General features: G+C 35.4%; 1 protein-coding gene across 30 annotated transcripts in view; it reads right to left on the bottom strand.

Annotated features, from left to right (window-relative positions):
* Positions 1-24,647, bottom strand: part of SOX6 (SRY-box transcription factor 6) — a 665,852-nt gene that overhangs the window by 338,368 nt on the left and 302,837 nt on the right. For all 30 annotated transcript variants that reach the window (XM_077866355.1, XM_077866354.1, XM_077866356.1 and 27 more), the window contains one exon: positions 11,960-12,200. In XM_077866355.1, the coding sequence (XP_077722481.1) occupies positions 11,960-12,196 (237 nt within the window). In that variant the 5' untranslated portion in view covers positions 12,197-12,200. The remainder of the gene's footprint in view (positions 1-11,959; positions 12,201-24,647) is intronic.

Genomic DNA, 24,647 nt, shown 5'->3' with positions numbered 1-24,647 from the left:
TAAGAATATCTTATGACTCTTTGGTAATGGAATAGTAAGAAGACCTTTAAGGCAGGCAGGCCTGGTAGTGAATTTACCAACACATGGAACAACATTCTATCAAGGTTCAGTTATTAGCAGATTTGTGTAGCTACCAACTTCAGACAGTTAACTTCCACCTGGCAATTGATTAGTATTCAACTACCACATGGTACCCAACTTAAACAATACTACCAGGCTAGGTTGAATTGGGCTAAGACAGCTTTAACTTTGAAGCCAAGGAAGTTAAAAGTAGCAAGAGACTTTGGTGATTACAGTTCAAATCTTTCATTTTTGAGATGAGGAAATTGAAATCCAAAGATATAAAGTGACTTCCCTAAGGTCACACAGCAAATTAGTGACAGAGATAAACATAGGCCTTCCATGAGGCAACATCCTTTCCTCTAAATTATGTTTCCTCTAAACCTCAGAGAAAACATTTCCACTAAATCAAGAAATTTTTTTTGTTTATTTGTTTGATTTTTACAATATGAAGCATTGGGGAATAAAGGGGTGTGATTATGCAGAGGTTTGAGAAGTATAATTGGACAAGTTCTTACAGAGCAAGTTTCTCGCATGGAGAGTCTCAAATGATTCCATAGAGCTTTTCTTATGAGATAACTACTTATTCTAGTGTCAAGTCTATTATCCTTATGCTCTCCCTTATAGTTGTTTTTTCTTCTTCCCAATTTGAGAGATACTAGTCCACTTATGAAAAGAACTGTGTATTTTTTATGTATAATCAGCAAAGCAGCCAGTATACTTTAAATGAACTGAAGGCTATGCTGGGTGCTTAAATTATATGCTATAAATTATATCACTGGATCCAGGTATAAGTCAGATCACCAGGAACCCATTTTACATAACTATCGTCCAAATGAGGAATAATGAAGAGCTCTTTGAAAGAGTGGACAAACCCAGATATCAGAATCATGAAGCTGAAGCAAATGAGGTGAAGTAAAAAACTTCAGTAACCTGTACCCCAAAATAGGCATATAGCCTTAAAAATAGGAGAGTCAATGCACCAGGTACCTCTTGTATGACCCTAGCTCAGAGTTAACAGGGAAGAGGAGGGCTTGCAGTATGACACAAGTAGTCTGTTGAAATGCTATTGAATCCAGCTTCTGGGAAAACTGTCCCTAACTCAACACAGAAACTAGGGTCATTTTAGGGGAAGGGGATCTATAATCACTCAAGGGTATCAAAGTAACTTCAGAAAAAAGATCTAAAATTTTTAGGGGAAGGGGATCTATAATCACTCAAGGGTATCAAAGTAACTTCAGAAAAAAGATCTAAAATTTTTAGGTAGTTGGGATTTGCTAGGAAAAGGGTAGTAATTAAGCCCCCAGAAACAAATATTGGTATGACAATTGATTATGTCTTGGTTGTCTATTTTAAAGTGATGTGACTGGGGTCACATAAAAAATAGCTCAGAGTGTGCACTTTATATCTCACAAATCTTAATTTGTTTGAGAGAGAGAGGGAGAGCATGCGACTCAAAGTGGGGAGAGAATAGGCAGAGACAGAGGGAGAGAGAATCTGAAGTAGGCCACACCCACAGCAGAGCCTGATGCCGGGCTCCATCCCAGGACCCGGAGACCATGATGGGAGCCGAAATCAAGAGTCTGATGCTTAACTGACTGAGCCACCCAGGCGCCCCACAAATTTGAATTTTAAGAAGTACCTGAGCCCAATCAAGGCCTATCAAATCCATTTGTTAATAGAGATCCTACTCTATTAACAGTCAAGTCCTTCCATGGCCTTGTTTGCCCAAGGAAGAGCAACTAGAGAACAAATTGCTCTCTCTGTCATGCACGCTGAGCCCTCATGGCTGCTCTGGGGACTCAAACACCTCCCCTCTTCACTAGATCTTGCCCAGTAAGGGTCCCAATTTAGAGAACTCTACCACAAAAAGCCATGAAATTTCCCTCTGAAATGTCAAATGCATGTAATGGCTTAACACGAAACTCTTTGTAATCCAGAAATTCTAAAATAATATCTCCAGCTCTCTGACTTGAGTTTTTTATGGACAGAACTACAAAGAGACTAAAACAATACCTCAGAGGCTGTGTTGCTAATGAAACATCTAACTCTCTGTATTTACATTTCCAGGAAAAGGGAAAGCAGGCACAAAAATGTCACTAATTTACAAGGCAGTAAACAGAAGTCTAATTCTATCACCAAGTGGCCCCAGTGTCTGGAAGCTATGCCTTGCTCTACCTGAAGGCAGCATACAACTTTGAACTGGTGGTTCAGCTGCAATCATAAAGTCTATGCTTTCTTTTGGGTGGGGGTGGGCAGGTAGGGAGGGATGGTATGAATTTATATATTTCTCTCTAACTTCCAAATACCCAAAAACTCAGATTCATTCCTTGCTCTACTATGTCATTCCTTGTGGACAGCTAAATTCTAATCTTACTGTCAACTTCAAAAAGCTAAATAAATAAACTATAATCAACTTCACATACAAAATATATCAGTATAAGAACAAAGAAAAATGAGAACAGTATGTCTGGTAGAAATATACCAGGAACAAAATAATTATACAGCTGAAGGCCACATATTAACTCTGAATTCAGGAGGAAAACTTTCCTCTAATACATTCATGGATTATATTAGCTTAATCCTGGCTAAAACAGTTCTTTTATAAAAAGCTACTCATTTACCACTAGAGCTAACCAAAAATGCCTAAATAACAGTAATTGCCAAAAATAAAAGTTCATTTTGTGTGTCTCAAGGTAAATGAATCTCTTCTATATACCACCCTAATCTATCTATGCTTAAACGAGGGCACATTTCTTCCCAGAAGTTTGATGAATTTGAGAATATAGTATTCTAGGTACTCTCAGTAAGCCAGCAGTGAAAACAAATCAGAGTTAAATTATAATGAAAGCAAAAGTTTACAAAATAATTCCCAATCATTTTATTAAATAAGGTTTCCCATTTTCTAGGATGCTAATGAAATATAAAGAAGATAAATGAAATGCATAAATATTCATTTCTAATTTTTACCTGATTGTAAAATTTTATTAGCAAAGCTTTGTAATTTATACTTTGGATTTGAGAATGCAGTTTACACAGAGATATATTATTGAACTCAATTTGCATCACCTAGAAAAATAATGCCTAGAGGTCATGGGAATGCAGTAATACCAAAATAATACTTAAAAGGTTAATAGTATAAAAAATAAATGTCACCGCACTGAAAGCTATATTAACAAAAGCAATAATGGTTTGAAGTTGTTCTTCTTTTAAAAGGTTACATTTCTCTTGGAAAGCAAGGAAAACTTATTGCAGAGGACAATCAAACAGTGAGATAATTTGCATATCAAGATAATTAAGGCACATTCATTAGATGTGTTCCAGAAAAATTAGGTATGTTCATGTAAGGAACAGAGTAGGCTCTTTCCTGCTTAATGCAGGTGGTTTGACTCAATAATCAAAGAGAGCCCTTTCAAAGATGTCATCTCCAAATGACTCATTATGTTAAAGTTGCCTTTATGGAAAGCATCCCTCTCCAAATTAGTGTAAGAAGGTAGAGTCGGAGGAGTGAAGAATACAATCCCAGTTTCCTCCTTCCAAAGCAAAATACTCCCTGTCACGGCCACCACCATCTTATTCGTGCCAATACAGAAGGATCTTAAGATTCATATCTCATTCTAATCATAAAAAGTTCAAATTAGTCATGTAAAAAACTGCAAGCTAGATAATATACACATTGCTTTCTACAACATGTTGCTTCAAAGCCTTACAGGAATGTGCAGATTTCATTATTCCAGTTATCATATTTCATTATAGTGATGTACCCAGACCACCACCAAATAAGAAAGAATTCTGTACAACTGTACATTAATCAGAACCACCTACAGACTGTGAAGTTTTGCTTTGATCAGAAGATTGTGATATCAGCTTCCATTGATTAATACTGACCAATCTGACAAGAAGCCTACCTTAAAAAACAAAAATCTTCTGAATCCATCAAGAAAATAAAGCTATCTGGAATAGGCCTGGCTCAACCAAACTGTTTTGCTAGACTGGATCATCCCAGCTTTTCTATTAATAATCAATTCTTATTTTAAATAAGAATTGAAGAATTACCTTTCATAAGTGTTGGAAATACTATAGAATACAAACTATACTTTGGTCATGAAGGAATATTTGCATATGGATACTAGATAGGAAATATCAAACCACAGGAACAGCCCTGGCATCACAATAAGGTGCATACTAGCAACACAGTGGTGAAAGAAGTGAAAACAAAATATTTATGAGGCATAAAGATATCACATAAAAATGAAGCAAAATAAGGGAATATTGGTTAAATCCCAGAAAACATAATCCTCATGAACATGAAGGAATGCTGTAAATTGTAGGTGAATGCCAGTAATGGATTTTGTTAAGAGATTCATGTTATAGTCAGTGCTCTGCAAACTCCAGTCACTGGCTCTTATACAGCCTAAAAGATTAAAATAAAAATAAACATGGCATATCTCATCTCCTTGAAAACATTCTGTATACACAGTTTCATTACACTCGGGAAAAAAAGATACTAGGGCCTGATTTTCCTTGAACTGTCAAAATACAAAAGAAACGCAAAAAGTCTGCACAGATGTAGCAAAGTACTGGATTTTTTATATTTTGGCAGGTGCTCAATATGCAGCCCACATAATCACATGTTAATGACTGGAGTGTGTTAATCAGCATGCATACCTGATTCTTTCTTGCCCAAGGGGGAAAAAAGCCAACTATTCCAGAGCATGTTAATGTTTTTACTTTTGATAAAGATTTTGATAATACACTAGGTAAAAAAACTTTTCCAAAAAGTATATTTAAAGGTGCATTATATCATTAAGATTAATATTAAAATTCCAATTTTAATTTTAAAAATTAATTATTAAAATTCCAATTTTCATAAACATCAAGATATTTTCAAGTGGCACACCAGTAATCATTCTGTTTAAAAGACCCAGATTTGGGAAAGTTTTTTAAAGATCTGCATTTTTTTTTAAAAGCAGGAATGAAACAGGGTATATAACCAGGGTATGAAAATACAAAGATGACCAATGTGTTGACACTAGACAACAGTAGTTGTCTATTTCCCTATCCACACTATGCAGTAAAATATGGTTTTACTTTTTGGTTAAAATTATAAGCACATACCTGTCATTAAATTTTTGAGAGAGGTTTAAAAGAAACTTCTGTGTGCTAAATACAGTTTCAAAATGATAGAAAATGGGAAATCTCTCACAAGGTTTCCTGGAGAATGTTGTTTCATGACTCAGGGAACAAAGGTGGACATTTTTCACTTGTTACCAGAAGTTTAGATTTGAAATTTACTTAAATTGAATGAATGCCAAAATCCTAAGATGAAAGGAGTGATAACTAAATTTTCCAGGAAGTCTAGAAAATCAAGGGAGTTTTTAGATTATTTTCCAGTGCTTCACAGACCAAGCAGGTACCAAAAAGATACATGTAAACCTCACCTTAGGTGTTCAGGCTATAATAGGTCCAGGCTAACTAGTGGGTTTCTATAGTTTCTTCCTCTTTAGAAACTACATTTTCTCATGTATGGTCTTGATAAAAATGAGAAAATAACTTTCATTTGGGTGCTACCTACTATCTTAAATGACTAAATCTCACCAAAAAGCTGGCAACAACTTAAGTTTTTAAAATCTTTTAAAAGCTTACAAAATTAGAAATCTTCAAAAATTCTGTCACAACATAAATAATGGCTGAGAAGGATTAAATCTTCACTCAAAATTCCTGGACTGTTATCATGTAATGACAACAGCTCCAATCCCAGTCAGTCACAGTACAAAGTTCACACCAGAATTTTTATGGCTCAAAGCGAGGTACATAGAACACTCCAGAGGTGATTAGCAACTTCTTTGGACTAAAAGCAAAAACGACAGAAAGGAGAAATTGTTTGCAAGTAAGACAGTATTGTTCCTAACATTTATTAAATATCTCAACATGCCTATTGCCGTTTTCTTTCAGTTACAACAAAGGTCACTATGGGTAGCTTTTATTTATAGTGAAAATATTATTTTTAAAACTTTTCTAAAAGAGAAAATTCATTCAGGGGAATTTAAGTAGGTCTCTAAAATAAGAAGCTCTGATATTCTGGGGCTCAGGGTCCAGTCTGGTTATTTTTGCTTAATTACACTAGTAATTAAAAGCCAGATGCATATAAACCCATTTGACTTAAATTATATATCAATATAAGCATGTGTCTAAGTGCACAGATGTACATGTGTAAAGAAGACCTCACTTACAATCTTGTTATCACTTTGTGAATCTTGTAAGAGATACTGTTGGTACCCTGGCCTACCCCAGAAGTCACCTGCAGAGTTCTTTTTTTTTTTTTTTAAGATTTTATTTATTTATTCATGAGAGATACACACACAGAGAGAGAGAGAGAGAGAGAGGCAGAGACATAGGCAGAGGGAGAAGCAGGCTCTCTGCAGGAAGCCCGATGCGGAACTCCATCCCAGAATTCCGAGATCAAGCGTCCCCCAACAGTTCTATCTTGAAAAAGCTTCTGTCCTCACATGGGACCATTCTCTGTCCAGGAGCAAAACTCCTCTCTTTCCCCTCCTTGGTCTTAGCAATTTCATTTCCTGTACATTCTTTTTTTTTTTTTTTTAAGATTTTATTTATTTATTCATAGAGACAGAGAGAGAGAGAGGCAGAGACACAGGCAGAGGGAGAAGCAGGCTCCATGGAGGGAGCCTGACATGGGACTCCATCCCAGGTCTCCAGGATCAGACCCCAGGCTGCAGGCGGCACTAAACCGCTGCGCCACCAGGGCTGCCCTCCTGTGCATTCTTGACTAAATTTCTGCCCACACGACTAAATTCATGCCCACATGGCTTAAAATATTCCCCTCACCTTCTATGTGAATCTTGTCTTCTTCAGAATCTACGGGAACTCAAAGAATAACCTCCCTAATTGTTTACTCTCATGTATCATCAAACTTTTAGGGGCAGTACTGCCATAGTTTTCCTACTAGGTATCCTTGTTTCTGCTGCTATCTCCCACAATCGGTTTGCTGCACAGAAGCCAATGTGATTTAAAACAAGCAAACATACATACATACATACATCAGGGCACCTGAGTGGCTCAGTGGTTGAGCATCTGCCTTTGGCTCAGGTTGTGATCCCAGGGTCCTGGGATCGAGTCCCACACTGGGCTCCCTGCAGGGAGCCTGCTTCTCCCTCTGCCTGTGTCTCCCTTCTGTGTGTCTCTCATGAATAAATAAATAAAATCTTTAAAAGTAAACAAATCAAACCAAATCAAATCAAATCAAATCATGCCAGTCTCTCATTTCAAATCATCCAATGGCTTCCTCTTGCACTTGAAGTCTAAATACCTCACCGTAGCCCATGATAACCTCAAAGTCTTTGTCATCTGCCTGTCTCCTTGATTTCATCTCATTCTCTCCCTCACCCACTCCATTCCACCCACTCTATTGCTTTCTGCTACACTTACTATAAAGTCTAGCTAAGGGTCTTCCTCGCCAATTTTCACATACTTGGTTCCTTCTCCTTCAAACCTCAATTCAAAAGTTACCTCTTCCAAGAGCCTTTCCAGACTGTTCAAGGTAGTCGTCCTTGATCACATTTTCTTATTTAATTTTCTTTATTACACTCATCAATGTCTGAAACCGGCTCACTCTGTGAAACTTCTTTATTATCTGTCATACTACTAGAATCTGAGTTCCACGATAGCAGGGCTGTCATACTACTAAAATCTGAGTTCCACAATAGCAGGGCTCCTTACTGTATTATTTGTAAGCAAATCCCTGCACCTAGAATTTAGTGGGTGCTATATACTCAAGTAATCTTTAGCATTTAATCATTACACACAATGTCATACTGCCAGTCACTAATTATAGCTACAAAATGTTACTTCATCCCTGTTAACATTGAAAAGAATGATACACTACACATTTTTCCTGTTGAAAAAATTATGTGAATTTATTCCTGTCTAATGAATCAGTCGTAATTCCGACAAAAACACATTTCAGGAGAAAGTGTCAATATTCCTCTACAAAAAAAAAAAAAAAAAAGTACTGGTACACTCATACCATAATGAAAATAGTAGTGGCTGTATATAGTGAACAAGGATGCTGAATTTTCATTTACACTAACTTTTTGGTCTTCAAATGGAATTTATCAATTAACACAGCACGCTAAACTTGAAATCAAGCATTCTGGCATCTACAACTTAAGTGATTATAATTAAAATCAGAGTCTAAACTTCTTAATCTCAAATTGGCCTTTGAATGCTAGTCTAAAATTTCTATTCTCCTTTGCTTTATTGCCATAATGAATTATTTCCCTTGCCTTGAAACAGTGTGGTCTCATATTTTGTTCAAACACCATGTCAAAATAATCAGAATTTCAACATTTCAAGATTTTTTTTTCTAAACAGGAAGTGCAGCTTAGCAGAACTTCTCTGCTTTGTCTTTACTGTCTCTTATAGTAAAGCTCTTCTGTGGTCTTGATATTTCAAAGTAAAACCCTTCCTGAACCCAGCAGATAAGAAACTTTTAATACCTGTTTCTAACTTCACGAGTGAAGGCCATTATAAAAAGTAAATAACAATGGAAATTGGATAGGTGTCAGGAGAATTGTTGTTGTTTATTACTTTAAAATTTTATTTCTCCATGGCTATTTTATCGGGCTCAATTACAGTGGGTAACAGACTATGATCCATTGATGATAGCTACCAAGTTACACTTAACTTCATAACAATACTTTTGGATGTCATATTGATTTGAAAGTAGAATGAGGTGAAATGTTCATTAAATTTTACTTAAGTCAAAGTCTCCCCACCTCAAGTGCGCACACATACGCGCGCACACACACACACACACACACCTCTATATGTAGGTTTGTGGGACTGCCCAGAAACCTAAGGTCCTTCTATTGTTTTCCTTCCCTGTCATGAAAAATTGGTTGGTGATATGATACTCGCAATGTAAGTCATTACAGGTCTGATGCTACAGTTGTTACACATTATTGAATCTATCGAATGAAAAGGGAGCACAAAGGGAATTTCCAAATGCAGCTGCTATTTCCCATTTGTTAAATCCTTTTATTATACCATATAAGTACACAGCTGGGAAATACTATAGAGTGGGAGTTAAAACAAAATATTTTGGCTTCCAGACATTCAGAATACACAAAGGCTCCAGTGGAAAGCAGTGCTTGATATCAAAAGAGAGTGAAAGTTTGAAAACATTTCCAACAAATATGATTTCTTTTATACTAATATATAATATATGTGTAAATTTAAACTATTTTATACTACCATAAATCCCTCTTTAAATAAATTTGGTAAGCAAATTATTAATATCTATTTTCTGACAAAATTTTAGGTCATAAAACTTTGAGAATGTATCACTGAAGCAAATTGGCACTTGCCAAAATACAAACAAATTTTACTGACGAAAATAAGTAGCATGTTCTCTAAAGAAGTAAAAATTTGAAATAAATTATTTCTGCCTCAACCTGTATTGTTCAGTTTCATTATTTTTAATTGTCCATGACTATACTTGACATAAGCGGCAAAATAGATCTTGGACCTAACCCTTCTTTTTATCCCTTCTGCCTCTACACTAATCCAAACCACTACCATCTCTTACCTGGACTTTTTTTAAGGTTTATTTATTTATTGGAGGGAGGGAGAGGGAGAGAGTGTGCACCAGCGGGAGGGGGAGGGGTAGAGGGAGAGAGAGAGAATCTCAAGCAGACTCCCTGCTGAGCACAGAGCCTGATGGGGAATTGATCCCACCACCTGAGCCAAAACCAAGAGTCTGTTGACCACCTGACTGAGCCACCCAGGCACCCCTTACCTGGACTTCTGAAGTAGGCTCCCACCAGGCCTTACTCCTTTCACTCTATCTTCCTCCCACCCATTCATACTATACCAGAGTAATCTATCTGCAATGTTCTAAAATCCTTCAATGGTTTTTCAATGCACCTAGAATCAAAACTCACTTCTATAACATTATCAATATGGTCTTATTGGATACAAACCCCTACCAGTCTCTTCAATCATATCTGTTGCTACAATATATCCTTACTCATTACACTCCAGCCACAAAAAAAACTATCTCTATTTCTTAAGATTTATTTATTTCAGATAGATAGAGAGAGAGGGAACAGGAGGAGGGGCAAATGGAGAGGGAGAGAGAATCTCAGTCTCTTTGGACTCCCCTCTGAGCCCAAAGCCTGACGCAGATCTCAATCTCACAGCCCCAAGATAATGACCTGAGCTACACCCAAGTTGGACACTTAACCGAGCCACCCAAGCACCTCAAAGACTATCTTTCATTTCCTGATACTCAGCTATATTTTATTCACCTCAAATGTTTCATATATGCTGTTCCCTCTACTATTTTTACTCTTTCTTCTATTCTTTGCCTTGCTAGTTCCTATCATCCTTAGGGCAGAGAAAGTATTTCTATCCATCTATTCTAAATTAGCTTTATCCCATTATTTTTCATATAGCATTCTGTTCTTTTCCTTCCCAACACATATCACAATTTTAATCATGTATTTATGTGCATGTTTTATTTAATTTCTGTCTCCTCTCATAGATATAAGTTCCAGGGCAGCATAATCATGCATGTTCTTTCACCACTATACAGCCAGCACCTAGTAAAATGCTGAGCCCAGAGAAGGTGCTCCATAAGCATCTGATGAAATAAAAACAAAGCATGGGCCTACTGTCTTTAGTGGCAGCGACTGGTTACAAAAACAATTCAGTTCAATCAGAAAAACAGACTTAGTCTTTTAGTCTTGCCTTGTTATACTTTCTCTCTCTCCTCCAATGAAAGTAAAATAAAATTTCCAGTGGATATATCTAACGGTATAATGACAACCCCCTATGAACCTAAAGTTAGTCTAGAAAAGTCTTATTTTTCTTCTAATCCCCTACTTCCTACCTACTGCTCCAGAGCACTAGTTGTTGCTGCAAAATCAGCTGAAAAAAAAAAGTCTGCCTCCATAATTTATAGAATCAAGTCTTTGACATTAAGCATTAAGCAGAGAGCAAGAATTTAAATACATGTTATCAGTATTTTTTTTTTACATGTTATCAGTATTAAAGGCGTTTTTAAATATATTCTTATTTTTTATTAAGGAATAAAACTTTTCCTCACAGCCCACTTAAAGTATCTTTCATTAACATAACCAAAAGTTAAGAAATGTAAAACAGGTTATCAATTCCTAATCTAATAAAATCTGTTAAGATCTTGGTCAGTTTTAGATGCTTTTAAAAAAAACTGGATTTTTTTGGTTTAAACTAGACAATGACACTTACTGCAGCTTCTGTTCTGATGGTTAGAGACAGAATTTCTCATGGGAAAGCCGGCATGTATCTGATGTTGTTTCTACCTTCAGGGAAAACTGAAGCCTGATTGAATGATACTCAGGAGTTTTCTACATCCTTTTGAAATTAATATATAGTCAGGTAGGTGAGAAAAGCTTTATCATAAATCTTAAATGACCATTAAAAATAATAAATACCTACATTTCCTCACTGAAGGTGTACTCACCATATGACCTCATTCCCAGAGACATGTTTTTGCTTAATACAATATTTCAGTGTTAACACACAGACACACACTACCTATTTTGTGTCATTATCAAGTTCACCACCTTATTCAGGGAATAGGATAACCAAACCTCCCCCAAATTAAATTAAATATCTTTTTGGCGAGTTGACCTAATAATGGACAAAAACTAAATCACAAACTGTTTTTCCAATTCTTCCCAGTTCCTAGTGTATTGGTAATATCAATCATATAACCACGGTGCTTGTTCTGTGACCTGAACACAAATAATTCTAGAATAGGTATTTTGAGTTGCTTCTAAGACACCGCACTCACGGACACACTGCATGACGGTGCCAGATTTTAAAAGCTCACCATTCTTTGCTGAGACGACAGAACACTGTCCCAGTCAGCATCTTGTTGGATGGTATTGACAAGGGTGGGTAGCTCCTCAGAGTGAGGTTTGTTGTGCATTATGGGGTGCAGAGGCAGATGGGAGGCCACATGTTGATCACTGCCCTCTTCCTTTTCTCTTGAGGTCAAATCTTGGGTCATCGCTTCCTCTCCATCAGCTGCACAGGCAAATGGAGAGGTGGCTTGCTTGGAAGACATTCTTCTGCAGAAGAAGAAAAGGCTGTCAATGACAAAAGGGCAAACCATCCCTTACAGTTGACTAATTCAGAAAAAAAAAAAAAAAGTAGGTTCTCTAACTTCAAGTTGTTTATGACCTATTCTAAACCACTGGGGGAAAAAAAAACTCAGCAGAAGCTGAGTTTTCGCTCTCTTCTTTTAACTCAGCAAACCTTTTCCTAGTAGTTGCTACATGTCTTCTCCCTAACCATCCACAAATGAGGGATGCCTGAGTAGCTCTTCATATACTCTTGAAGTGGTTGGGCGTCTGCCTTTGGCTCAGGGCATGATCCTTGGGTCCTGAGATGGAGTCCCCACATCAGGCTCCCGACAGTAAGCCTGCTTCTCCCTTTGCCTGTGTCTCTGCCTCTCTCTGTGTGTCTCTCATGAATAAATAAATAAAATCTTGGGAAAAAATCCACAAATTAAATTTTCATGGAATAAGTTTTCATAACATATAGTATACGTATGTGTGCACTTTTCCTCCCAGTTCTCCCAACTAGATCATCAAATTAGGGTGATAGCTAACAATGGGAAAAATAAGTAAGTGAATGAACTGACAAGCCATTTTGGAGGATGATTTTTAAGTAGAAATATCCAAATTTCTCTTATGTTTTATGGGGGAACAAAAGAAGTCTATGTGAGAAAATACAATCGGAAAGCACATAATACATGTTGGAAGTCCTAAGAAAAATTTGGTCCTGACTTCTTAGTTCATACCTTGTATTATGAGTGCCAGGCCTACCATGTACCATGGTTTAGTGCCAATCTGATCCTTTTCTCAAGATTTTAAAAATGAATCAACTACTGTAACTTAACTTTTAAGTGACATATTGATAGAGCAGCCGATAATGTTAGAATAATCGTAGGGCAATTTTGTAACATTTGAATTGAGTATATGAAATAACTATGACTCTATATTAGAAACCAAACAAAATTCAAAGCATTTACTGTGAAAATACTAAAATACTAAAATGCCTACATCATATTTTTAAAACTGCAAAAACAATTACTAAACATTCATCTACGTACCCACAAGTAAACATTGACTGCATTCTGCACAAGGTCTCCATTCTGTGCTTTGTTAAGATGGTTTTCTTAGCAAAAATGTTTAAAATAAAACCACCAAAAGTTTATAACTTTAAAGAAAAGACAATTGAGTATTTTTTTCTAAAACTTTATGTTGTTTTGGGTTTTATAGCATCTTTAGCTCTAAAATTGCTGTGTAACGAAGGAATAAAATCTCCACCTTAATTGCTCTTTAACATTAATTGATTTCATACCATTTTTTAAAAAATGCACAAATCAGTTAACATAGGAAACCACATGAGCATTTTTCAAATTAGCAAATCATTAACTTGCTAGTACTGTTTCTACAGACAAATAAATACTGATTAAAGGGTCTAGAAATCTGAGATTAACAGTTAAATTTACAAATCTGTCACATGCTTTCATGAATATTGCAGTGAAGGAAATATCAAGTGCAAAGAAAAATAATTAAGTTAATTCCAATTTAAACAGTAGTTTTTATGTAGCAGCCCATGTTTCACATAGGATTTAACAGCTAATGCTAAATTTCTCACAATTAATGAGGGGGCTCAGATTTAGTATCCTACAGTGAAAAAAATTAATATAAGATCAGCTAATCTAATTATGCACAGTTCTAAATAAAAGTATTACAGGCTTTTGAAGTGCTTTGAAACATATTAAAATGCTGATACCTACTTATAATAATCATTCTACAAATAATAAAATTTCATCTATTAGACTTGATACTAGAAAATAAAGTGGGGGAAAGGAAGTGCAGAAGAATGTCTATATCTTCTTTGAGAAAAAAGAAATGAAATGTCCTAAAGAGTACTATATCAAAGGATGAGATAAATACATTCTTGACTAATTTCTAGCAATACTAGCAAATGGAAAAATGCATATACATGTATGGAAAATGATACTAAAGGATGTTTCTCATTTACAGGGATCACTGTAAATACTACAACAAAGCCAGGCAAATTATAACTGGTCTGCAAGTTTACCCAGAGTTTACCATAAACAACAAGAGTGTTTTCATAGTTCAGATAATGACAGTACCAATAATGTAATCATTCACATTGAAAACAAAAGAATGAATTTACTGCTGCCTTTTAAAACAGTTAAATACAATTGAAAGTCATAAGCCAAAACTCAGAGTGACTTTAGCTCCCCAACAAACATCCTCTTATTATAAAGTGACTTGGCTCCTTCCAATAGCAATATCTGAGATTGTTGCTTTAGTATAAATTAATCATGACACAAAACCCAAAATGAAAAGTCTCTTAAGAATAATTTCAAGTATAAACTGCACCAATGAACAATAGTGCACAATCCTAATTAAACACAACCGTGCAGCTGTAAAAATAGACTAAATCTGTCCAAAGCTGAGTTGAGTTTAAAGGCTGGTTTGTTAGAGTGTTTTCTTAAGGAAGGCTGGGCCCTCAGTCTTAATCAGCCAATAAATTATTTCCTGCAATTACATTAAATAGAAAATTATCTTCAAATGGGGAGTGTTAATTGAAAATCAAAATTCAGAGGGAAGTTTAGAAATTACACGCTGAATACAATTAGTGAGGAAAGGCTTCACCTCTACTTCATCAACAGTCTTCTGGTGATTCCTCCAGTGACCATTCAGGAAAGCTACCTATTTACAACATCACACAATTTGTCTTTTATTTTGCACCTACAAATACAAACGTCTATCAAGGTTGCAAATAAAAGATCGGCTGCCAAAAAAAAGCAATATTAAATTTGACTGTTCATCCTCAGTTCACACCATCGTTAGAGGACAAAGAGAGGAGGAGTGTAGGACAATAACAGTTAACAACCAAGGAAGGCATACTCAACTTCAAAATCCTTTCCTTTAGCAAAGAAGTTAACATTTTTGTTCCAAGAATACTTTACCATATCATATTTTATTTAATTTCTTGAGTTTACTCTCCTACAGTTCTCAACATGTTCCTAGCAGAGAAGAAGGTGATTTTATGGTATGGTTCCACTTGCAGGCTTTTCCTTTTGATAAAATTATTGGGCTTCTTTCAGGTTTCTTTTAATTGTTGGTTTTGTTGTAGTGTGGTAGTTTTGTTGTATTTATAAGGAAAATGTGTACAAATCCTTTTTAAAGCAGTTTATTAAAGTCTAGAATTCACTGATTATTAGATTCAATTTACTGATTACTTTTTGCACAATTACTTTATTAAAGAATCCTTCAACTTACTGATTACATCCTCATTCAAAGGATGTATTTCTTTACTTTAGCTTTCCTGTTTAAAACATTTTACTAGACCAACTAAACTATTCTGGAAGCTGCAAAGATACCTGACTTTTGGCAATACCTTTACTATAACCACTTCCCATGGCTACTCTCCTTTAGAAACTCATCAATCAAATATACACTTGGTTTTCGTGTTTTAAAATGTCACCTGAGATGCTTACTTTTATTTTTAATGGTCATTTAGTAATTTTTCACTACAAAAATTTTCACCCCCAGTGTTTTAGAACAGTAGCTTACTTTGGGGGCTGTCATATAAAACTAGTAAGCAAAAGAATCAAAATCCTTATGAAGATGGTCAATTTCTGTGTGACTTTACTTTGTTTTATTTTTGCACTATTATAACTTAAAAATCATTCAAATGAATTGTTTTTTTAATTTGTATTAAAAAAAATCTCCCTAGTTATACCCCCTGAAAACAGGGGTTTATAATGGAAGTGCTGACACAACCCTAACTAAAGCAGCGCAAATGTTGCCGCTATAATACACAAAATCAAGTTCTATTATTCTAAACTATCCTCGCTCATGGGATTTTTCTTTACTGTGCTCCCAGCCAAACTGCTGAAGCATGAAAAATTTAAATGCAATCAAATGCGCCCAATTCTACTTTACTAGAACAAGTGTCTACAGTGGTACAATCTTAAAAGGAGATGCAACAGATTTGTTTGGTGTTTTTTTTTAACTGTTTATTTATAATACAGTGCATTGGAGATAAAATAAAAGAGGAAATTACACTCACATGGTACTAGTGTATTGACTACACAGAGTACATTATAATCAGAGAGAAAAACTACATTGTCAACTTATCACATTGGTTAAACAAGATGGTTTTCTGGGGCATAGCTATTATCAAGTAAAACCTCCAAAGAGAATTACATATCTTTGGGACACATGAAACTAAATTCCCATCATGTGTTCCCCGAGTTTGAAATGTCTCTGCCCAGAAGATCAAGTGAATTCCCAGGATGCCAGGCCATTGGGAAGAACTTCAGGGCTTAGGGCTTTTGGGAATGAGACTGTTGGAAATACAGTCGCCAGCAATTGATAATGTTTTCTAGGAAGTCAGTATGAGTATCTCTAGAAAGATGATAATTACTTTACTTCAAACTCCAAAACCCCAGGAACAAAATCTGAATGTTTAGGCCATTACAAATTTATTCAGACAGTAAGTATACTTCATGTTCTTTAACAAGAAATTAAGATCAGCTGGTCTAAAGACTTTATAAAATGGTAAGGATATGGATATCTATACATTAAGCCCTCTATGGCAGAAAATCAAATTTTCTAGAATTTTAAACCAGCCCAACCTGCTGTTGTTATCTTTAAGAAACAGTTACTTGTAAATGTTTAAAGGGTAGGATTATTTTGAAACAGATTTCTCCTAGGGCATCACCACCTGAAATTACTGTTTTTTGTTGTTGTTGTTGTTTTTGTTTTTTTTTTTTCTTTAACCATTGCCTGAGAAGAATCCATTTCAAAACTACGCTTTGGGATTTACACAGGTATCAAAAAGAGCCAACTGAGTTTATTGCAACAATATTTTTAACCTGATTTTTAAAAATGTTTTCCTTACTGCTAAGATAATTATCAAACAAAATTCACTTTTTAGGTGTGTTACATTTATTCAAAAGAAGCTCTGTTTTTACTATAAAGCAACATTTTAATAGTTGGTTTACTTAAAGAAAAAATTAAAAATTCAGGCCAATATTCACATTTGTTTTTGCAACTCAGCCCCAGGCTACCAAGGTAGACTTACTTCTGTCAGATAATTCACTGTTAATTTAATGTTGCAATTGATCTGATACTAAGAAATAAACAACTAATTTTCCAAAAATATAACACAGTGCCTCTCATTTTAAGGAGCATGAGTAACAGATATGTTCAGCTGCCAAAATGCACAATACTTAGGAACCCCTACAAAGGATGCCAGTCCACCCAGCCCAGGGCAAAGAATGATTTTTCCTGCACCTCTAATTCCCACGTCTAAGGATTGAGGGGTGGGGAAGGATCTTGGTTCCAGACATTAAAATGAAGATATCCCTTTCAAAACTTTTCCTGCTTCATTAGGGTAAGGCCTGAGGGCGGGTGTTGATTCTTTGCATTGTTTTATCCAGCACCACCTCCTCTCCCCAACTCCAAACCCAGCTTCCCCAGCTTCTGACAGGTTTTCTCCCTCTCTTTCATCTGTTTAATAAGTAACTGAGAAAATTCCGTGAAAAAGAAGGTAACTGCTTTCAGAGCCACTGTGGAGAGTCATAAACCTATCTTTTAAGGTTCATAGTGGCTCTTTCAGAATGTATATGGTAACATATACAGACAATATCTGTCAGAAGAAAATTCACTGATTTACCTGTCAGATCAATAGAGATGAGGCAAATGAAATATGCTTGAGGCCCTTGAAGTATGTCTAAGAAGGGGCTTAAATTAATGGATTCTGACTTATCTAAGGCTTCTAATTTTTCACACCAAAGCACCAGAATTGTCTCCAAAGGCCTTCTGAGGATCTTCAAAACAGGGACTACCTGGAACAGATTCTTCTCAAGTCATCAAAGTTTGTGTTTCTAGAGTTTATATTTAGCTGACAATATTGCTGTCACTTTATATAGCTTAAGACTGTTCTTTGGACTAGAGCTCATATGTCTTGGAATGCTTTGACTCATGAATTGTTTCTCCTGATAATGTTACATCACGTAACCACCTCTGTCTAATTGGTTAGTATCTTCTGGAAGAGGCAGGCAACCAGCCTAAAGACCAGCCTGCCTGCCTGCCTGCCTATGGAAAACCTGTAATTGTTACATGTGTCTCTGAGTATCCAGTTTCTTCTGGAGATCAAAACAACTTGACTTCATATAACCCTTGTCTATACTTCTGCTTATAGTGATACTGAATTTTTCTCACAGTTTTTCTACCAATAACTCGTTGGGATCTTTGCCTTGGAAAGCCAGGCCCAGAATTTATAAATAAAATCAGTCACTTAACAATAAAAGCAAAACCAAACAATGGCTACTATAAATACACACTAACTTAGAGGATTTTAATCAAGCACAATGACTTTATAGCTCAAACTGAAAGTCCTCTATGTGGCTTGAATGAAAACTGTCTACAATAATAGCAGAATGAGTTTATTTATATATGCTTACTTTGAATCTCCTCTTCACATGAAATGAGAACCATAATTTTTAAAGTGAAAACCAAACATGTGTTTGTCAGCTTGAAACCAATCCACTAGTCTGGGAGCCCAATTATACAATATCTTATCCACTTATTAATAAGAATCATAAAACAGAACAATAACTTCTCAGAGAGAAAGGGCAGGAAGCCATCACTGTATACTTCTCCATTCCTACCCCTATTTTCACTTTTTAGTATTGCCAGAAAAAAAAGAGAAAAATGAAAATTGATGCTAGATAGATCATTTCAAAAAATGAAGGCTCACATATGATGACAATGAGCAAAATTACATAAAAAAGTTAATCTCTGAGGTTTTCCTTCAGCTAAATAAAGCGATCCAGCAATTTCCCTCTTCCATAAAATGAAATAAGGTATAAATTTCAGGTTCCTATCAAGAGGAGGAACAGGGAGGAGAAAGGAAGGGGGAAGGGTGAGACAAGGGAAGGGGAGGGGTTGGTGAAGGGTGAAGGGGAAAGGGGAGGAGAGAAACAACCGTGGCTTTGCAGTTCATTTTCAGTTTGTCTACTTAATGAAAACCTCATTGTACAACCCTGAAAACCATTTCCAGCAGGCAAAGTATTTCTGATTCAGCGGAGGTTACACAAGCATCAAAGCAGTTAAATATAGGTGCCAAGCTGCATTGCCAGGAGCTCTTAGTACTGTGAGTTAGTGTTACCTGACAGCTTAGTGAATATAAAATTACTTGTTTCTCCAATTGAAGACAATCAAATTGTCACCTTCCATTGTAATAATGCACAACTAGTGATCAGCAAAGTGCAAACATAATTACCATGAAGAAAACAAAAAATCAAATCTAAATCTCTCTACAGAGTAAACACATCTATCTGGCTTTCCCCAAAAAAGGAGTGCATTTTAATACTGAAGGCTATGATACAATCTTTGTTATTTAACAATAAGATTTATTAGCCTTACATTAAGTTAAAATGAAAAACAACACGAAAGACTAATTCATAAAAAGTGAATACAAATACCAGTAAGAGCACTACAACTTTCCAGACAGAGTACAAGGCCTACAAATTATATTGCTGCCATTTGGGCCGATAATGTTGTGTATGTCAGCAGAATGTCCATTATAAAAACCATGCTTTAAGCAATTTCTTCCCAGCCTAAAAACATTTCTGAAGGTTGAAGATAAACAGGTAAGACCCAACCTCAAAAGCTTTTGTCTTAATTTCTCCTTAAAAAAAAAAAGTAATGTTTCATTTTTGTTTTCTAAAGTGGCCTGTATTTTCGAGGTTGAAAATTCACCTAACAAAATTGGTTTAGTACTTCTATCCAAGTTTAGAAAAACAACCAAGCATAGGGTACATGTCTACAACTATTATTGAGACACTCAGCATCTGGAATTCTTGTCCAAATTTGGTGGCCAGATTGGCCCACTATGAAATGATTTCAGTAACCCAAAAGTGGGTTAGTATTAAAGCACTGAAAATTTGACATGGTTCTCCCATGCTCTGAAGATTCTTAAGATATAAATATAGATGTTGCTCCAAACAAACTACTTTTTAAAAAGTTCCTTTTGTAAAGTGATTTTAGATCTAACTCAAAATTTAAAATATTTGGATTTACATTATTCCTTCCAGTATGGGAAAAACTATCTTTCCCATTCTGAAAACACTCCACACATAGGGGTTTCTTCTTTTACCAATAATGCCCTCCTTTTAACAGAGATATACAACACACAGCTTTGGCCTGATATTCCATTTTGACCCCACACTTCTGGTCTAAATAATATCATTTTTAATCCTCCAACATATATCCACAAAAAAAATGGGTCATTTGGGGGAGCGGAGGAATCAATGCACAGAGTGCATGTGGAATGAGTCAGGGACCATCGACAACATAAGTTTTCCTGAACTTGAATCTTACCATATAAATGTAGACATTTCATCCTTTACAAATGGTCAATCTTATACTTTATTCTTACTCCACCATTGCCCCATTTTATAAAGGTAGAGTGGAGAAAAGGATAAGATGAAGACACTGGATTGACTCTGTGGCTAAACCAGAAGCTGAATGGGGATGGAAGAAAAAGAGGAAAATGAAAATCCAATCTCTAGTTGCAAGTTTTGTTGCGATTTGAGATAAATTTCACATCATTAAAAGAAGTCTGGATTTGAGATATAAGACTGTTTTAGGAAAAGATGTTTTTCCTAGACCTTGTCAACTTTCCAGGTACAGAATAAAGCTTCCTCCTCACCACCCTGGCCCAAGAAACTCTACTTACTAAGCTTAATAAAATAAAAACCTCCCAGCACAGAGGATGCAATTAGTGTTTTTTAAACTTCAGTGATGAGTAACTTAACACTTTCCTAAATTATGGTCCTACAGAATATTCCATACAATATAGTAATAATAAAAAAAGATCAACAAGAGGAAGGGAAAAAACCCTGTTGTCATAGAATGTCTTCTAGTCCTAGGGAGATAAATGCTTACAAAGATATTATCATAAGCTTATACTCAGTGGAAGAAAAATAGAAAATAATAAAAGACTTTGTGTTACATTTTTTAAAAAGTAAGCTTATTCTACATATTCCATGAGATTAGAGATCATGTCTGTTTTGTTTTTTACTGAATCATCAGTGTCCCGCACAGGGCTCACACACTGTAGATAATCAATATTGCCTATATATGTTGTCTAATATTTGAAAGAAAGAGAATGGGGAAAATCAGAGAGGGAGAGATGAGCAAACAGCTTATTTTTCAAACTTAAGGTGAATACATAATCATAGAAAATAACACTCACATGTTAATGCTGCCAACCTAAACATTACTCTTCCTCTATGCTCTTTTTGTCAAACATCTCATTCCTTAATATTTAAATCATATAATTTTTATATTTATATACCCAACACTGAATCTCTCTCATCTTCCTGAAATACAACAGTCCTCAAATGACTGCTAGACATTTATACCAAGATGTACTCTGCTATGTCATATTCAACAAACTTAAAATTAGTTTCATCATTATTTTCCTCAACACCCTTCCTCATTCATTCACACCCAGAAAAGCATCATTCTCGAAATCATCCAAATTCAAAACATGACACTGCATCTGTCTCCTCTTTTATTCTTGTTCCACATTGCCAGACTGTCATTAAGTTCCATCAACTCTTCCTTAATAAAATTTCTTCTGCTCACACCTTCTTACCATGCTTATAATCTTACCTGAGTAGGGTTTTCTTACACTTCATACCTAGACTCACAGCAGACTTTAAACTGAATCTTCTGTAAGAGTCCCCTAATTTCATTTTCTAATTTCCCTAGTTTCATTTCTCCCTCTCCAAATCAATCTTTCTGCCAGTCCCTTTACCAAGCCACTCTTTTGATCAAGAAACATCAGTGGCTTTCCCCTGATGACAGAAAAAAGTCCAAACTCCTGACTCTGGCATTCAAGGCCTTCCATTCAGATCCAACTAATCTTTCTAGATTTATCTTCTAGTAGCTACACTTTAACCTTCTATTCTAGCTAGATGGATGGACTCAGGCTTCACTTATTGCTGCTACCCTGCCTTTGCTTTTCCTGCCTGTCCCTACTTCCCTCACTCTCCTTTCTTATCACTAGGAAACCAATTGAGATTATTCCAAGTAACTATGATCCATCCCTCTTCTAATCACTCCTAATAAGTGCTCTGAAAATTTATTTTTATGCCCCTCATTCCACACTTAATGCATGCTATCTTACTTAATCTTTTTAAAAAGTATACTGTCATCACATTTCTGAAAAGTAATCCAAACTAGATTACAAACTTTTCAAGGGCAAGAACAAAATCCTGGTTTCTCCGTATTCCCACAGGTACCTAGTACAATAAATTTGCATAAAGAAAACACTCAATAAATATTATTACCCAATTACTTAAATATTATTAAATGAATAGGCAGAATCAAATTTAGAGAATTATATTTAACCAGAAGATTTAAGGTACCCCTAGATTTCTGTACCTAAGTTGGTTTTCCAGGACTATCTCTTCTTCCCCCCACCCCTGGCCAGTAAGTTCATTCACTTAAAAGTTCTACATATTCAATGGCAAGAAAGCCCCCCACCAAAATCATCAATCTATGTTGTCAGAAACATTGGAAAGATGGATGGATGGATGGATGGCTGGCTGGATGTTGGAGAGATGACTAAAAAGAAACAGGAACAGTATTTAGCAGATGCTTAAAAAATACTATTCCCTGCACTGAGCACTGCTACATGTATTGGCCCCATTTAGTTCTCAGAATAGTTCCAGTATTTAGATAATATCATTGTCCTTGTTTTACAGATAAGGAAATCAAGGCACAAAAACGTTTATATTTTTAAAAATTAAAATTCACCTAAAGTCACACCTCATAAAAACAAAAGGCAGAATTTGAACTCAAGTGGCCTAACTCTAGGACAGAGTTATTGAATTAAAGATAACTAACAGTATTAGAATTAAAGATAACTTTAATTATCTATTAGAATTAAAGATAACTAACAGTAAATCTAAAATAAATTATTAACTATTTTTAATTATCATCTGAATTTTTCTTTACTAATATATATACTTCCTATAGAATTTTATTTTTAATATTCCAGTTAGATATTTTGGATACTCATTTAATCCCAGCTTAGTCAAAAGAATTTGCTAATTTTTTATTATTTAACAACTATCAAAAAAAAAAAAAAAACAGAGAAAGAGAAAAAAAAAAAAAAAAGGAGAGCTGCCAACCCTCTAACCAATCCATTTGACTCTCATTCTAAACAGTTTGACAACAAAATTGGTTATGGTATTGGCACACAAAGGGGACAGGTCCACTGCAGTTTTTATATGATAAATTTTCTAACAAATATTTGTTGTTTACTCTCCATGCTTTCCCTAGAATTCTTTTAATAGTTAGTCTAGATGATCAACATTTAAACTATATTCTTATACAGACAATTGTGAGATAAAATAAGGATGTCATTGCCCATTCATTTCAAGGTCTAGAGAAATGTGAGATCCAATTTCTACTTTCCACCTTTTACCAGAAAGGCCACACCAGAAGCATAAGATACAATTGTACCTGTCTCATTACAAAAGGTGATGAGGACGGCCTTGAGAAAAAATGAGATGAGGTACTTGAGCAGTATATATTTAACACAGGACCCATCTAGAGTTCATTTTAGGAAACACCAAATAATTTAAATATCCTTTTAAAATCTGACTGTCATATAACATTACCTGTACCCTAACTTCTGAGGGGAAGAAATAGGGAAAAAGAAAACCCTCATACACAGGACTTGCATTTTTATAAATTATAATTGAATGTGAAAGCTGAGGAAAGGTTTTCACCACTAACTCAGAAGTCCACATTTTTTACATACACCAAATAGTTTAGTTTCACAAGTAACTAAATTGTAGCTATCATGTATTTCTCCCTCCCAACCTTCACCATCCCTCCCTTCCTTATAGCTCTTTGCTCTAAGTTTCTCACTTGCTTTTGCTGGTAACATCCTATCATAAACAGCTCTAGAAGAACATGAGAATCCAATTGTTCCCATGAATCATGACACAAAATTGTCTGAATTATCATTATAAAAGACAAGTATGATGACCCACTGTCTTGCACACTAACGGATTCTTTACCGAGTACCTAATACACACCTATCAAGCTACAGAACTTCTAATTTTTTCAAGCTTTGTTATGGGAAAGGATCTTGTATTTTTGTTTATACAGTTCTGATTTTTCTTCTCATATAAGCACCACCTCACAGTTTTCCAAAATTGAAAAACTTTTACAGTTATCATGCCTAATCTATTAAGTTTTTCTATTTCTTTAAAAGTAAATATTTGATGTGCAACCATGGTGCTTAGAAACTGGAAAACTGCTACCAGTCTTAACAGAATCTACTGCCATAAGGAAAGTGTGGTAGAGTGGAAAGGCTTAGAGTAGAGATTTAAATCTCAGACCTCTCATTTACTATATCTGTGAACT

The sequence above is a fragment of the Canis aureus genome, chromosome 23, assembly GCF_053574225.1.
Source record: "Canis aureus isolate CA01 chromosome 23, VMU_Caureus_v.1.0, whole genome shotgun sequence".
Lineage (NCBI taxonomy): Eukaryota > Metazoa > Chordata > Mammalia > Carnivora > Canidae > Canis > Canis aureus.
The sequence above is the reverse complement of the archived record's forward strand: the minus strand, read 5'-3'. Positions and strand labels throughout refer to the sequence as shown.